Below are 16110 nucleotides of genomic sequence, written 5' to 3'. Positions count from 1 at the left end.
TATTATCACCACATAATTTCAATTGGGAAATAATTCTGAACATAGCAGAATTATACTCACTGATAGATTTAAAATCTTGTAGCCTTAGATGAGTCCAATCATAACGTGCCTGTGGAAGAACGACCATCTTCAGGTGGTCATATCTATCTTTCAAATTATTCCACAGTATGACTGGATCTTTAATAGTGAGATATTCCATTTTCAGGCCCTCATCAAGGTGATGGCGTAGGAATATCATTGCTTTGGCACGGTCTTGGTTTGATGCCTGATTTTTATCCTTGATGGTGTCTGCCAGACCCATCGCATCAAGATGAATTTCAGCATCAAGCACCCAAGACATGTAGCTTTTGCCCGATATATCCAGGGCTACAAATTCAAGTTTAGAAAGATTTGACATTATTTAGGAAAAGAAAGTTCTTACCTCTAATACTTTCAAAGTATTTGCTCGAGATGTCAGAGTCTCGTGCTGATAACGTGTTATAAAATAAAGACTGTAAAGTAAAGACAAGTATAGAGAGAAACTGTTATATTATTCGAATTCAAACTGATGTACATAATGAACTGAAATCTCTTCTATTTATAGAAGAAAGGAAGCTGTTGTGTAAGCTGCTACTATACCAGATATGGATAATCTTCTACTGAGAGCAATGTTTATCCATAACGGAGTACTGAAAGGATAAGCTTAGCTGCTACTGCAAGTTGCTGTGTAAGCTGCTACCGCAAGCTGTTGTGTAAGCTGCTACGCAAGCTGCTACTGCAAGTTGCTGTGTAAGCTGCTACCGCAAGCTGTTGTGTAAGCTGCTACTATACCAGATATGGATAATCTTCTACTAAGAGCAATGTTTATCCATAACGGAGTACTAAATGGATAAGCTTATTATACCCGGTATGGATAATCTTCTACCTAGGGTAATGTTTATCCATAACCGGGTACCGAAGTGATAAGCTTCTTCAGGAAGCTTATTTCCAATAGAGTACTAAATAGATAAACATATTTACGGTGGAGTCTCATATGAATAAACTTCTTCAGGAAGATTATTTACAATGTAGTACTAAATGAACATCCATAATATAATATATTTATGACAAATATGGAGTATTTAACTGGTTTTTTCTATCATAGTCAACTCTTATTTGGTAATTGCACATAGGAAGTGAAATGTTTTGTTTATAAGAGGAAAATATTTGTAAATAGAAAAAAACAATGGGATAATAAGAAGATATGTTTCCGTAAAATGTCAAAAGAGCGCATTTTCAATCAATCATTTTCTTTAGCGTCCCTCAATTTGTAATTATCTCCACATTCGTCATTTTCTCTCTCTTCTCCTGCTTGAATTTTGTAGTAATATCTATAACATTTTCTCTATTTATATTTCACCCCCTCATTATCTCAACCGATCGCCGGAAAATTCCACTCCGTCCGATCACTTTACCGACCTCCGGCGGTCATGGATCGCCGCTTCTACACACTAATTGAATTTCCCGACGGTACTATTCCTCATTTCCGGTAAAGTTAGGGCTAGGGTTTTCGTATTGGTTAGAAGTTAAAATGTTGAATAAAATTATAAAGCGAGGGCACAAAAAGGTGCCTAAATCAGAAGTATCATCAGATTACGATCACGCGCCTCCGCCTCCGGTGGGAGGTAGGAATTCCGGCAATGTTTCGACGTCCGATGTGGTCGTGAACCACGCTTCGATAGGCAACATCGTAACAACAAATTCACCTTCAGTGATGACGTCATCAGCAGTTCCAGCAGCACCTGGAAACATCGAGAACCTTCCCTTGTTCCGTGACGTGCCGATATCCGAACGGCAAGTGTTATTTTTTAAGAAACTACAGATTTGTTGCTTTCAGTTTGATTTTACAGATACGATGAAATTTGTGAGGGAGAAAGAGATTAAGAGACAAGCGCTTGTTGAGCTTGTAGATTACGTTCAATCGGGTGCTGGTAAAATCAGTGAAAATAATCAAGAAGAAATGGTAAAAATGATATCAGTGAATGTATTCCGTTGTTTACCTCCTGCGTCTCATGAGAATACAGGATCCGAAAATGTGGAACAACAGGAGGAGGACGAGCCGTATCTGGAGCCATCATGGCCTCATTTACAGCTTGTTTATGAATTGCTGTTAAGGTATGTGGTTTCATCAGATACTGATACGAAAGTAGCTAAGCGTTTTATTGATCATTCGTTTGTACTGAAGTTACTGGATTTGTTTGATTCTGAGGACCCTAGAGAAAGAGAGTATTTGAAGACGATTCTACATCGCGTGTATGGGAAGTTTATGGTGCATAGACCATTCATAAGGAAAGGAATTAATAATATCTTTTATAGGTTTATATATGAGACTGAGAGGCATAGTGGGATAGGTGAGTTATTGGAGATTCTAGGAAGTATTATAAATGGTTTCGCGTTACCCATGAAAGAGGAACATAAGTTATTCCTTGTTCGGGCACTCATACCACTACACAAGCCGAAACCAGTTGCAATGTATCATCAGCAGTTATCTTACTGTATTGTTCAGTTTGTTGAAAAGGATTACAAGTTGGCTGATACAGTTATAAGGGGTTTGTTGAAGTACTGGCCTGTCACTAATTGTCAAAAGGAAGTACTCTTTCTTCAGGAGCTTGAAGAAGTGTTGGAGACCACACAGGCGGCAGAATTTCAGCGCTGCATGGTTCCTCTTTTTAGACAGATTGCTCGTTGCCTTAACAGCCCACACTTCCAGGTTAAGGGGAATTTATAGTGCTTGTTGTTATCTCCTACCTGCATCCTTTATTTATTCATTTAGTATGCATTAGTAATTTCTATGGAAGTTTTTTTTTTTTTTTTTACTTTTTTTTTATCTGCATTGTCAATTCGATTTCCATTTGGTTGAATTGAGGGAAGAATAGAAAACTGATATGACTGTGTTTTCTCTTGTATGCATTAGTAATTTCTATGGAAGATTTTCTTTTATATTTTTTTTACTTTTTTTTTTATCTGCATTGTCAATTCGATTTCCATTTGGTTGAATTGAGGGAAGAATAGAAAACTGATATGACTGTGTTTTCTCTTGTTTGGTTGGTTAGGTCCAATAATGTTCTTCCTTTACTTTTGTTTGTTTGTTTCTTGAGAATCATTATGGTGTGCGCACGTATAACTGTGTTAATGAGTGGAAATGAAGTATATGGTGCTTAGATGAGAACATTTGGCATTTCCCCAATGCATCAATACTTTTTGGTTTAAGCCAAAGTAACGAACTTTTGAAGTAGGTTGCCAACTTCTGTGCACAAAAGTGTAAGTTTCCTTCTGATTCGTCATATGCATTAATTAGTCTATGTATTGGCTGTTTCTCTGAAGTTACTTTATGCAGGCCTGAGAGAGGATCATTGGAAACTCCTTGGAGTTGAGGATGTGCTTTTTACCTCTTCGCAAACTCTCTTATCAAATTTATTTGTTAACAGTTGCACTTTACTATCCCTGTCCAGCCTGATTTTATCATAAATATCTTTTTTATAAGTACTACTTTTGTCATAACTTCTGAAATAATCACTAATGGATGTACTAGAAGCAAAATTTAAGTCTCTATGAGACCATTTTAAGGAGTATGTCACAAATGCTTTATCAAAATTCAGTAACTAAGATAGCTAGCGTCAATGCTGTCCAGTGCATATGAAAGAATCACTAATGGATGTAATAGAAGCAAAATTTACATCCGTCTAGAGTTATGAGACCATTTTAAGGAGTGTGTCACAAATGCTTTATCAAAATTCAGTATCTAAGATAGCTACACACGAATCATTGTGTGCTCGTAATGGCATTAGTAGTACATTTAACGTCTCTGGGCCCATCGTCTTCTTTATTGTCAAGCCAGAGACTACCTTCTTCTAGAGGTCCCATCACCTAGCTGATTATCTTGGCTTTATAGCCAAACTTGTATTGTTCCTTCCTGTAATAATGTCTGTAGCTTTTTCAGATCAACTATCTTACTTTCTTATTTGGGTTGTTAATGTGACTATTGCACTCCCCAGTAGAGGAACTTCCGCACTACACTGCTTATACTTGATCTTGATCTATAGCTTACTGGCAAAAAGTTAAGGAGGTGGTTTGATGCTAATAAATTTAAAAATAAAAAAAGCTAAGATTTATTTTATGCCTGTGGTTACTTGAGAAAGTTTGGCATTTCTCCAATGCGCCAATGTGTTGTATTTATTTAGTTTAAGCCGAAGTAACTAACTTTTGAAGTTAGTTTGCCAAATTCTGGGCACAAAAGTGTAAGTTCCTTCTGGTTTGTCATATGCAGTTAATTAATCTATGTATTGGGTGTTTCTCTTACGGCACTTTATGCTGGCCTTAGAGAGGATAATTGAATAATTTTTGTGTTTGAGGATGTGTTTTTGGACTTCTTTGGAAGATCCCTTATCTTTCATGTGAAAAGATGAATTTTTTTTTCTTGTTTTTATTAGCTTGCTGCTCGCTATATTTCTCATAATTGCTACTCCCTCTGTTCCAGTTTATGTGAACCTATTTCCTTTTTGGTCCGTTCCAAAAAGAATGAACCCTTTCTAAATTTGGTAACAATTTAGCTTAAAGTTACAACTCTACCCTTAATGAGAAGCTTTTATAACCACGCAAATACTCTGGGCCCCATTTGGATTTGTTTAGGACCACAAATTCCAAAAGTCTTCATTTTTTTCTTAAACTCCGTGCCCAGTCAAACAGGTTCACATAAATTGGAACGGAGGGAGTAGCTTTTTATCCTCATTTTTTCATTCAACTAAAGGGCAATTGACCTATCAAGTTGATGTAGATTCTTATCCTATTTATTTGTTAATAGTTGCACTTCACTATCTTTCTCCAGTCCCTTTTTATCATAATATCTTTCTTCTTTTGATAAGTACTAATTTTGTCATGACTATTTGAATGTGGAATTGCTGTCCACTTTTTTCTTTTGCAAGTCTATGAAGCTAACTTCACGTGGAAATTGTGTTTGGCTTCTTATAGATCCCTTTGCTACAATTTTTTTTAAGCATTTCTATCCTTCATAATACTATCCAATTTAGACCTGCCACATAAACATTAGAAATGCGGACAAAATGCTTAGTCTTATCAGCCATTATTATTGCTTCTTCTATGGATTGAGTATTCTCATATCCTTGGCGTCAATGCTGATCGGTACACATGAAACAATTACTAATGGATGTACTGTCAGAAAAATTTCACTCTCTTTGAAATTATGAGACACTCTAAGGAGAGTGTCACAAATGCTTTGAAACAAAATCAGTATTTAAGATAGCTATACGCGAATCATTGTGTTCTCGCACTTGAATGTCATTAGTGGTCAGATTAACTTTTTTTGGCCTGTCTAATTTATTTGTCAAGACAGAGGCTACCTTCTCTATCATCACCTAACCGATCATCTTGGCCTTAGAACCAAACTTGTAATGTTCTTTCTTGTAATATTATCTCTAGCTATTTCAGATCAACTACTTTACTTCCCTTTTTTGGCTGTTAATATAACTTGTGCACTCCCAAGAGGAACTTCCTGAATACATTGCTCACACTCGATCGATTGCTTACTATCAGAAATTTAATGTGGTGCTTTGATGCTAATAAGCTTTTTAAAAAAACATTGCTTTAGTTTATGTCTGGACCTACTTCCTTTTAGCGAAATCAAATTGTGGTTATCTCAATTTTGTTCTTGGTCAATGTATGAGTCCTAGTTGAGGGGAAACTGAAAACAAATTAAAAGCTGGAACTACTCATTTCTGTTGGCAGAGCTTCAGGACTGCGATCACCTCTTGGCTATTAAGAACTTGTTTTTTTTATAAGGACTCGTCTACCGAACAAGAAGAAATCCACAAGCTTTTCACAGTTTCTTGTTTCTTGGTGCATAACCTTCATCTATCCTTGATACGTGATATGAGCTTCACTAGGTTTTCTGTTCTGTTGCTTGCTTTAGAAATATATGTTACTAGACTCTTCACTTTGTGCTGTGCAGCTGTGTCATCAAGATAGTGTACAAAAATAGTGGAGGTGAAAAAATTTAATTCAAAAGAATAGTTTTTAGGCATGAGAGAGTGTGAACCTGCAAAATTTAATGTAACTACTTGATTCTAAATGACCAACCTCAAACTTTAAAGCTCTAGCTAAGAAAAGGAGGACGTCAAGGAGAAGCATACCTTTACTAGAGTATTTTCTTATAAAAGTTTTGTTTAATGGGAGACAAGGGATTTTTTATGGTGAAGAAATTTGTTGCTTGATGCAGACAAGGGATCTTTCGTTTTTGAGCCGAGGGTCTCCCGGAAACAACCTCTCTACCCTCATGGGTAGGGGTAAGGTCTGCGTACACTCTACCCTCCCCAGACCCCACTAGTGGGATTATTACTGGGTTGTTGTTGTTGTATTGAACCATAGGATGTTGTCAAGAAAGTAATAGAGTGCTCATAGGAGGAAGTACCTGCACCTTGAGGGAGGGGCGTAGCTAAATCGATGTCTAATAGCTTTAGGGGATTCTTGGGTAGTTTTAAAAATTTGAGGGGAAGATGAAGAAAATAGAGAAACTAATTGTATTATCTTTTCCTTGCTTGATTGTGCATTACAAAATACACTTGGATGGTGTACTGTCATGGCGTTGACTAGGCGTTGATATAACAATGACTTGGCATTGACATGACGTTAATTCGGCAACCGAGGAGGTGTTGACGTGGCTGATTTTTGGGTTGTTTCATACTTACTAGTCGAAATGTATTCAGCAAAAATCAGACAAACGCCAGCATCTAAAAGTCCTTATCATTTCCGAAAACTTTCTTCTTTCTCTTTATAAATATTTCTGAAACATGTGGACCCAATACTCTCCTGTTCCAGCTACAACTAGCAATATACATCTAAATTTCCGACCTTCTCATCCTCCCTTTCTTTAAAAGGAAAAAACTTGGCTGCTTAATCTAAAAGTTCTAGCAACATGGAAATACCATGATGGAGAGCACGAAGATTGAGGTTTATAAAAAAAATATCTACAACTTTCTTTGAATTCCAACCTTTTAGCATTTTATGAAGCTCGCTGTTTTTTCCAGTATTTTGTCCTTTTCATCTTTGTATAATTGCAGCAGCTCTCTTATTAAGAAATGTTCCAGTAGTAAGTTAGACTTTATACTAGCTTTATATTGAAATCTTGTGAGAATAATTCTTAGGATTATGAAATGGCAATTTAGAACATCGTTGTGGTATTTCTGAAGCAATTTTATATTTCAGGTTGCAGAACGAGCCCTATTTTTATGGAACAATGAGCATGTTGTGGGGTTGATTGCCCAGAACCGCAACGTTGTATTGCCAATCATTTTTTATGCTCTACAAAAGAACATAGACAATCACTGGAATCAAGCTATCCATGGGCTGACTGTAAATGTTCGCAAAATGTTCATGGAAATGGATGCCGATTTGTTCGATGAATGCCAAAGACAGTATTCTGAGAAAGCAGCTCGAGCCACTGAACAGGAAGAGCAACGAGAATTAAGATGGCAGAAATTAGCAGCTGCTGCAATACAAGGATGTTAAAGGGCACATTCGTCGCTATTCCTGATCCATTAAGGTGGAATTAGACCCCATATCCAAAACTGGATACGTGGCCCACAACCATGATCATTGTTGTAATTGTATTCTAATTTTCTCTTAGTGTTTGTTCGTTGGTTTTCAGTGTGCCGAATCATTGAAGATTGAGTGGGAATGCAGCAGCATGTAATTCATATATGTATTCGACAATTGCGTGTCTCGTGCTGCAGCTCAAGAATGGTTTGTTTAAAGTATTATCTCGTGTAACTTGTTCTGTAATTTTTCCCCCTTTAGAGACATTTTTTTTCTTCAGTGAACTTTGAAGGCAACAATTTCTGATGTTTACACCAGTTGCACATAGCTAGTCGTTAGGCAATGCTACCTATTTAATATTTTTGTTCAAACAGTTATCACGTTTGGAAACCTACATGTGATAGTGTATTATCTGTAATTTGGTCAATGGCGGAGAACTCCTCGTTGAATTGACTGTCCTTGTAGCAACTCTAAACTAGCAATCCTAATTTCATAGCGTAGTGTGTTTTTCTTTCTCTAATTCGCCAAACATCCAAAACATTCACACGTTTTAAGACATGCGATATGGCTTGTACATATTTTATATGGCTTCTATTAATCTTGGATTTAAATTGTCTATTTTTTTATTTGCCAAACCACTAATGAAACAATAAACAGTATTCGAATTCTTACTTCGGGTAACTATATAAATTATCTAAAATCATTCTGGCTCTATCGAAACGATTTGATTTATCATAGTCAATTTTCTTACATTTATATGTTTTTTCCATTAATATAACTCGAGGAGTTCTATTTTTCAAACCACTTTTTTTAACCTCAAAAAAATCTTAATATGACAAAAACAGATGCCCTCCCATGAAACCCAGTCAGCGCCACTTGTTATAGCTAATCCTTTGCTATGTTCATCTTCATTCACACATCATTTTTCTTTTTTCTTCACTGCCATTCTCAATTGACTACATTTATTTATACTAATAATACTGCAAAATAGAAAAAGAATTCAGTAAAAATTTAAGAACTTGGCAGGCAAACCCATAATCGTTCAATGGGTGGTGGAGGAGCTGCTGCTTTGCAGAAAGATGTGCCGTGGAGAGCAGCTGGTTCTGGTGCAAGACCAATCCCAAAGATTCATCATTCCCCTATTCTTTGTCTTCCTCAAAACCCTTATTCTGATTATGCTCTCTCCATTATGAAGGTTCGTTTCTTTTTACCACTCTTTCTCTTGCTCACCACTGCCATATATTTATTTGTTTCTGTTTTATTGGCTCTTCAATGGAAAAGTTAAAGTGGAAATGCATATTGATTAATATTTTCTTCGTTTCAATTTATGTGATTAGGCGCAAAGTGTAAGAAATAAAGGAAACTTTTTTTAGAATTGTAGGTTTTAAAAATGCCCATCACATTTATGTGGCTATATGAGCTTTGGAACTTGTGGTCCTAGTTATTACATAATATTTGTGTGACTATAAAAGCTTTTAAGTGCATTGAGGTTAAAATAAGAAATTTAAGTTTAATTGTTTCCAAATTTAGACATGAGTCCTTTTTGAATGGATTAAAAAGGAAATAGTGTCACTAAACTGGAACAGAACAGTATTAGAGTTGAATTTATTTGTTTGGTGCAGATACTAGGCGCCTAAGTTTCTCTCATTTTGCGACTTTCACGTTTCTCTGATTTGTATATGGCAGTGCATATTTTTGAGTTGCTGAAGTGGTATTTTCCTCATTTTTTCGCCTTTTTAATCTCTGTGTGTGTGTATTTTTTTTTTTGGGTTGGTTGTTTGGGGGGGGGGGGATGGTGAGAGGCTAGGAGATTTACTTCAGAAAACGTAATCTTTCTGGTTTGTTCGGATGGGAATTGCAGCACCCGGATCCTATTGGAAGCGGATTGGGGACGGAGGCAATAGTAGAAGCCGCAGGGCCTGATTGCATTGTTCCTGGACAGAATCCACCTATCAAACTTCTGGGTTTTAAGGTGCTTCTATTTGTTTCCACAATTTAACTTGTTCCTTTTCCTTACTTATATTGCGTTGTTGATGGCAATGACAAATTCTCAAAGATTATATTTTTCTTACCATTAGAGCCTATAGTGGTTTACTTCTCTTCTGGAACTATGAGTTTGTTGGAGAATGTGATAGAGTTAATAGGCTAAAGATGGTCAATTCTGTCTTGACTTTTCCTTCTAATTTTATGGATGTTGTTGGTTGTTTTTATTTCTTGTTTTGGCCATTAATAGGACTGCTTTGCCATTAGTTCAGTCTGATGCTGCACTGCTTAATTGTTGGTTGTCCTTTGAAAGGACTGGTGATTTGTTTAATATAAGCTTGCGACTGTAATCTAGTTGTTGTTATCGCTAGCTTGTAGGCAAAATAATTAGAATTTAACCATTCATAGGGGTCTCTTCAATTTCATCTTTAAGTGTCAGGAGAAGAAAAAGAAGGCCAAAAAAAATCTGCTTTTGGTGGTGACGTTATTAAACTCATTCAGCAGGTCAAATGCTTTTCATTTTAGTTTAATTTAGGTTCTCCGAGATCAAGCATTACTATGTTGCAGTCTGATGGTTGCATCTTTTAAATTATAAAACTACTCTGCTGTGGGGATTTAAGTTGGTCATGCTGAAATCTTTGGAGCAATTAGCATTTGAAAGTTCTAGCAGCCGTATTTATGAGGTATAATTAAGATCGAACTGATGCACGGCTCAAAACCACTTTGCACTGTTAGGGAAAGGGAATGATGAGGTTGCATATAAGCACATGTAAAGAAGGAAATGAGATTCCTTTTCTTTTTATGTGTCGTAGGAGCAGGGGCAGGGAGCTCACATGAAAAGTCCTTGTTGAATTGAGTAAATTTATATACTTTATGAGGGTTGTCTCTATGTGCTAAGTATGTTTTATCTTAATTATCTTTTGGTTTTTCTCTTGTGCCTCTTCATTTAAGTCCTAGCGCTCAGTGTTTCACGCTCCTTTCCTTCTATATGCATGCAGGTATGGCCCATTGAAGTCGATTTGAAATTTATTGAACCTGTTGGGCGAGAACTAAAGTCAGTTGGGAAGGTAAATTTTTTCTTTGTCTAGTTTAGCATTCCAAGTATCTAAAGTAGAATGCTATTGAGACGAATCTAGTGACTGGTTTAGATCTTGTGAAAGCAAAGCAGTTAATTGGTTCCATTATTGATTGATTGACATTAAGACAGATGTATATTCCTTCGCATGACCTTGCACGAGGAGACACAACTTTGTCTCAGAACTGACTTAGCTTTATAATATATATAACCTGCAAGAGTATCGCACTTTTTGAACTTTAATGTAATAGTTTATGAAATTTGTGGAATATGGATATAGAAATTGGTGCTCATTGACATAATACTGACATACACATAGACTGAGTGCATGTGTATGTACGTTTGTTTTAGTAGTCATATAAAATTGTCTGATGGTAACCAGTAAATTTTCTTACCAAGTGTGTGACACTTATTTTCCTTTCTTTAATAACTTTTTCTGAAGGATCAACCTTTACAGAAGGTGGTAAAGAATTTGTTGATCTCTGAAGAAGGTGGAGTTGATAGTTTCATTTTCTTTGACATATGAAAACTATAATCAACGTGGTAAACGTAATTATTATAAATGCATTCATTAGAGGATTTGGCTAATTAGCAATCAGACGATGCTGCTCATCCCTTCTTCCTAGCTAGTATAAGTTTCATTAGGCATTCGACAGTATAATCAAGAATGTGCAAATAGACCTTTTATTACAAAGATGCACATTTTTTAGCTGGAGAACTGTGTTACATATATTACAAGTGTCATTTTACCTTTATGACAGTTTGCTATTTTTTCGTGGTTGCAGTTCATGGATTCTGCAGTTGATCTTATGAACAAATCTTTCATCGATCGCTAGTACTTCCCATCAGAGTGGCTGGAATTTCACCAGTTAGTATACCAACTACTTGAGGCTTGTCAAAAAATAGTGAAGCGGGTTGTTGAGATCATCTGTTGGATTTATCCTACATCTAATGTTCCTTATTTGAGGTCCCATTTTGTACTTCCCCAAACTTGAAGTATATTGGACATTTGAAAGCTGCATGGAGTTGTGGCTTTTTGAAAAAGTTAATTACATCTTAAAGTATATAATTTGGAACTTTTGTGGCAATTCCAGGATCCTATGCTATCTTCTTATTACAGGCTCAATTTTTCAGTCTATTCAGTAGCATCTCCCAATTATCAGACTTTCATCATGGATAATGAATCAACTGCAGATGCATATACAATGACTTTTTCTTGCTTATATGAAAAAATAAGAATATACAATGAAGGCCTACTATGTACAATGGCCTAGTTTTGTCATGTTTTGACTTTCAAATAAGGGTGATGATAGTGGTAGAGCAAGAAGGGGAACCTTGGAGCAGATAAAGTTGTTTTCGTGTGACCTATAGGTCATGGGTTCAAGCCGTGGAAGCAGACACTAATGCTTACATTAGGGTAGGATGTATACATCACACTCGTTGGGGTGCAGTCCTCCCTCGGCCCTGCGTGAATGCAGGATGCTTTATGCATCGGGCTGCCCTCTATAGTGGCATGTTATTTTGCCAAATCGACATCAGGACTGCTTGCCATTGTTTGTCAACATTTGTGCACTGCTTTTGAATGATGAATTCTGCTCTGTCCTTGGCAATTACTAGTAACACCAAGGAGAAAATATAAACAGAATTGATCCTTGGTGGGTGTGGCCTAGCGGCCAATGAAGTGGATGGAAATCATAGAAGATAAGATTCAAATTCTAGTACTTCGATACAAAGCTGAAACATGTGCTGGTTGGAGGTAGCAGATGTCCAATCGAACGGTCAAGGTGCATGTAAATTGGCCCTGACACTACCGTTAAAAGGAAAAAAGAACTGAAAAGCAATTTAAGCGGAGAGTAATACATTTCAGACTTAGGTGATCTAAGCCTTTGCATCATTTTTGAAAGCTGGGGGCCATCTTTACATGTTTTACAAAGTGAGCAGTTTTCACAGTAGTGGTAATATTCAACTGTCTTAGTGTTTCAACTCAAACAAAGCTGTGAAGCATTATAAGATTTAGTCTCCCCCACAGGAGATGCATTTATTGGATTTTACTCTGCACCAAAACCTCATGCTTATCTTGATTTTTCTATGTAAGCACATGCCTAATTAAAGTTCTTATAGTTTATATTATTGTTATGAATGAGACAAAATCTTTATGCAAACAGAATAGTGCAAAAGAACTTGTGTAGCACACAAACTTAGTGTACTGTACCAAAACTAGTGATGTAACAAAGGAGATACAACTCCATCCTTTAGGTATGTAAAATTGAAATATCCATTGATGACCAATGGAAGACTTAATTGAGAAGATGAATGCATCTAAGCTGACCACAGATTCCATTATAATCTGATGTTTTCCACCTACTTTTCCAGGTAAGATCTTCTGGTTTCTCTTTTTCTCTTTTTATCCATAATATTATTTGCCACCTCGGCATCCCTATATAAGGAGGGTAACTTTCTTAGGTTGTGGCAACCATAAATGGCTTCTAAACAAACCATGCAACAAGACGAACTGCGCAGAGGGCAATGGCTTGAAGAGGAAGATGAGAGTCTGGTTATGATTGTAGCCATTTTAGGAGAATGTCGTTGGGATGATATAGCAAAAGCTTCAGGTATAATTAGATATGTAGAAATGTTAAACTTCATAGTACTGAAACAAAGTAGAAACTCATGTCAGATCAGAGGCAGTCGGTTCAGAATAAGTGTGATATATGTATACATTTTTAGTTTACTTTGTATGTATAATATAGTTTGAGCGAAAAGCAATTTGGTTTAGTTGAAGCCGCTCTAAGTCTGCCTCGGATACAAAGCATCAAATTACTGTGTTTAGATTATGCTTTAATGCAGGGCTGAGGAGGAGTGGGAAAAGCTGCAGATTGCGATGGTTGAACTACCTCCGTCCCAATCTAAAGCACGGTCATATTACTGCAGATGAAGAACGTCTGATAATCCAACTTCGGAGACAGTTTGGAAACAAGTAAGCTTATTTCCTTCTTCAGAAGAATTTTTAAAGATGCTTTACCACAAATTAATTGTCTTTTCGCTATCCAAACGTCGAAAGAATCTTTTCCTGTTTCCAGGCTAAGATCATATCACTTGTTTATTAATATTAATCTTTTTTATTAAATTTACAGGTGGTCAAAGATTGCAAAACAATTGCCAGGAAGAACTGATAACGAAATCAAGAACTACTGGAGAAGTCATTTGAGAAAGAAAGCGCTAATTAATGAACAAGGTCTACTACAACTTTACAAGATTCTGCTATTTTATACGGATTTAACTTTTATATACCGACACTTCAAAAAAACTTTTATACTATCATTATACTTAACATGTTATTGTAGTTAGTCTGCTTTATATTTCTGTATCTAAGCTAGTTCCACTTATTTATGAACAGTCCTTTAGGTGATCTGATAATGTAAAAGTTCTTTTACACAATTAGTGTATATAAGTTAATGTCTGTTCCCTAACCGTGCCGTTTCTCACAAATTATTGGTTTCATTTGACAGAATCCTTTGGCAGTAACACAAGTAATTCAGAACAACAATCATCAACTTTGAAAAGTGACACAGTCCCTTCTTCTCACAGTGATGACTCCTTTTCTGAAAAAGGAGATTGTTCCTCTGCTGATTCTTTGTCACACTCTTCAAATGAAACAACATTACTGGATTGGATTCCAAGTTGGTCATATGAACAAAGCAGAATGGAGCATCATATGTACTTTTGCAGCTCAAGCCTATGTTATTGTTATCCTCCATAGACCTCCCAATTAGGGCCAGAGCTAGAAGGCTAGCTACGGGTTCCACCGAACTCACTAGCTTTACTCTAAAGTCCTAACCTTGTATTTTACCTAAAAGTTAACTAAATATGTACAAAATTAAATTCAGAATCCAGTTACTAACACTTGACATCGCTATCCTAGAATTTAGAACAGGGCTCGTTTGGTATGAGGGATAAAAGATAATTAATTCCGGGATTAAATTTGAGATGAGTTTATCTCATGTTTGGTTGGGATAAAATTGCGGTATAACTAATCCCGGGAGTATTATTTTTATCATTATAGGAGGGTGAGATAACAATCTCGGGATAACTAATTCCGGGGTAATTAATTCAAGAATAACATATTTCCCAACCAAACGACCCCTAGAATTTAAATCTTGATTCTGTCTCTGCTCCCAGAACAATACTAGGAAGGTTCACATTACCTCAGGGACAATAGTTAAATCCATAGTATTCCTTACTTTTATATGTAGAAATGTGAAGTATCTTGATTTGTATAGACAACTTGAATGTACATTTTTATGGGGAAAAAAAGAAGAAAAAGTACAGTCTAAACACCCATTTAGACATTACTATCTCCGGTTTTTAGCTCAAAGTTCTGTGCCCTGATAGAGTATAGGTTTGTCACGACAATAGGTAATTCTTAAATATCAAGCCTAATATGATTACGTGAAAAATGGTGTGAGAACCTACTAACTACACTGATAATGAAAAAGTTCTTTACGCTGTCGGCGTATATATTTTAAATCTTTAAGCTTATCGTACTTATTTTCTTATCCTGTGAATTAAACATGAACAAGGATAAAGAAAAAGAATGATGCAACAGGACGTTTAAAAGGAAGATGATGAGGACTAACAGCATTTTTCTAATCGTCAGCTTTACCAGTTTGACTGAAGTCATAGCTGGTGGATATATTCTGTGTCTAAAATTAAGAAAAGAGAAAACAACAATCACAAGAGCTGCTTAGTACAGGTTTATTGGCTTTTAAAATCCACAGAAAAGCAATTAAATACTTCAAAATTCCCCTCTTTTTTAGTGGAATAGCTTGCACAAACAAATACTCCACTATTTTTAAAGCAACGTGAAAAATAACAGCAAACTCAGTGTAATCCCACAAGTAAGGTATGTGGAGGGTAGTGTGTGTACATAGACCTTATCCCTACCTTCAAGAAGGCAGAGAAGCTGTTTCCGAAAGACCCTCGGCTTAAAATTGTTTGACCAAAAAGTAGTAGGCCTTTTTGTTAAACTAATTAAATAAGAAGACATAGGGTAAATTCTAACCAGAGATAATCTATTCTAGATCTGAGATAGAAGATAGGAATAGACAAGCATAACTGAACATAAAATTTGATTACAGTTGCGATTGAGTTCCATAATGTAAGAAAAGGATGATTGCTCCAATGATATCAAATGATAACGAAGAATACATAAAGGAAAAAAGTCACCATTCTTGAACAAGACAGACCTCCATACATTTGATAAAATTGGATTACGGATGATTACCAAGATTCTAAGCTCTATTCTTCTTTTTTGGCGAAGAGCTTGAGAGGAGGGAACATCTTCACCTTCAGAGAGATGTACATGTCTGTGTGTGTTCCCATTTGCCCCCTTCTATTATTCTCTCTCATGATATTTATATAAAACACTTTCCTTCCCCAGCGGTCCTTAACCGGAGTACCTAAGTTCTTAGAACATCCTGTAGAAT

At 36.2% G+C, this 16110-nt stretch overlaps 3 protein-coding genes across 4 annotated transcripts; all 3 read left to right on the top strand.

Moving 5' to 3' along the window:
• Window positions 1–1265: 1265 nt before the first annotated feature.
• On the top strand, window positions 1266–7883 carry LOC104249637 (serine/threonine protein phosphatase 2A 57 kDa regulatory subunit B' beta isoform-like). The gene is made up of 2 exons (XM_009806109.2): window positions 1266–2728; window positions 7237–7883. Exons 1-2 carry the CDS (start codon window positions 1550–1552, stop codon window positions 7537–7539), a joined length of 1482 nt encoding a protein of 493 aa, XP_009804411.1. The 5' UTR covers window positions 1266–1549; the 3' UTR covers window positions 7540–7883.
• A 404-nt stretch (window positions 7884–8287) lies between these two features.
• On the top strand, window positions 8288–11712 carry LOC104249639 (uncharacterized). The gene is made up of 4 exons (XM_009806111.2): window positions 8288–8761; window positions 9428–9538; window positions 10548–10616; window positions 11410–11712. The coding sequence occupies exons 1-4, from the start codon at window positions 8612–8614 to the stop codon at window positions 11458–11460; spliced, it is 381 nt and encodes a 126-aa protein (XP_009804413.1). The 5' UTR covers window positions 8288–8611; the 3' UTR covers window positions 11461–11712.
• A 96-nt stretch (window positions 11713–11808) lies between these two features.
• Window positions 11809–14923, top strand: LOC104249638 (transcription factor MYB27). 2 transcript variants are annotated; one of them, XM_070165382.1, is made up of 5 exons: window positions 11809–12557; window positions 13088–13236; window positions 13472–13601; window positions 13759–13859; window positions 14134–14923. In XM_070165382.1, exons 2-5 carry the CDS (start codon window positions 13104–13106, stop codon window positions 14382–14384), a joined length of 615 nt encoding a protein of 204 aa, XP_070021483.1. In that variant the 5' UTR covers window positions 11809–12557; window positions 13088–13103; the 3' UTR covers window positions 14385–14923. The 2 variants fall into 2 exon arrangements, with proteins under 2 accessions (XP_070021483.1, XP_009804412.1); XM_009806110.2 differs by having other exon boundaries at window positions 11809–12997; window positions 14134–14922.
• Window positions 14924–16110: the final 1187 nt, after the last annotated feature.

Source organism: Nicotiana sylvestris, chromosome 12 (genome assembly GCF_000393655.2).
Source record: "Nicotiana sylvestris chromosome 12, ASM39365v2, whole genome shotgun sequence".
Classification (NCBI taxonomy): Eukaryota; Viridiplantae; Streptophyta; class Magnoliopsida; order Solanales; family Solanaceae; genus Nicotiana; species Nicotiana sylvestris.
This window is presented reverse-complemented; position numbering and strand designations above follow the sequence as displayed.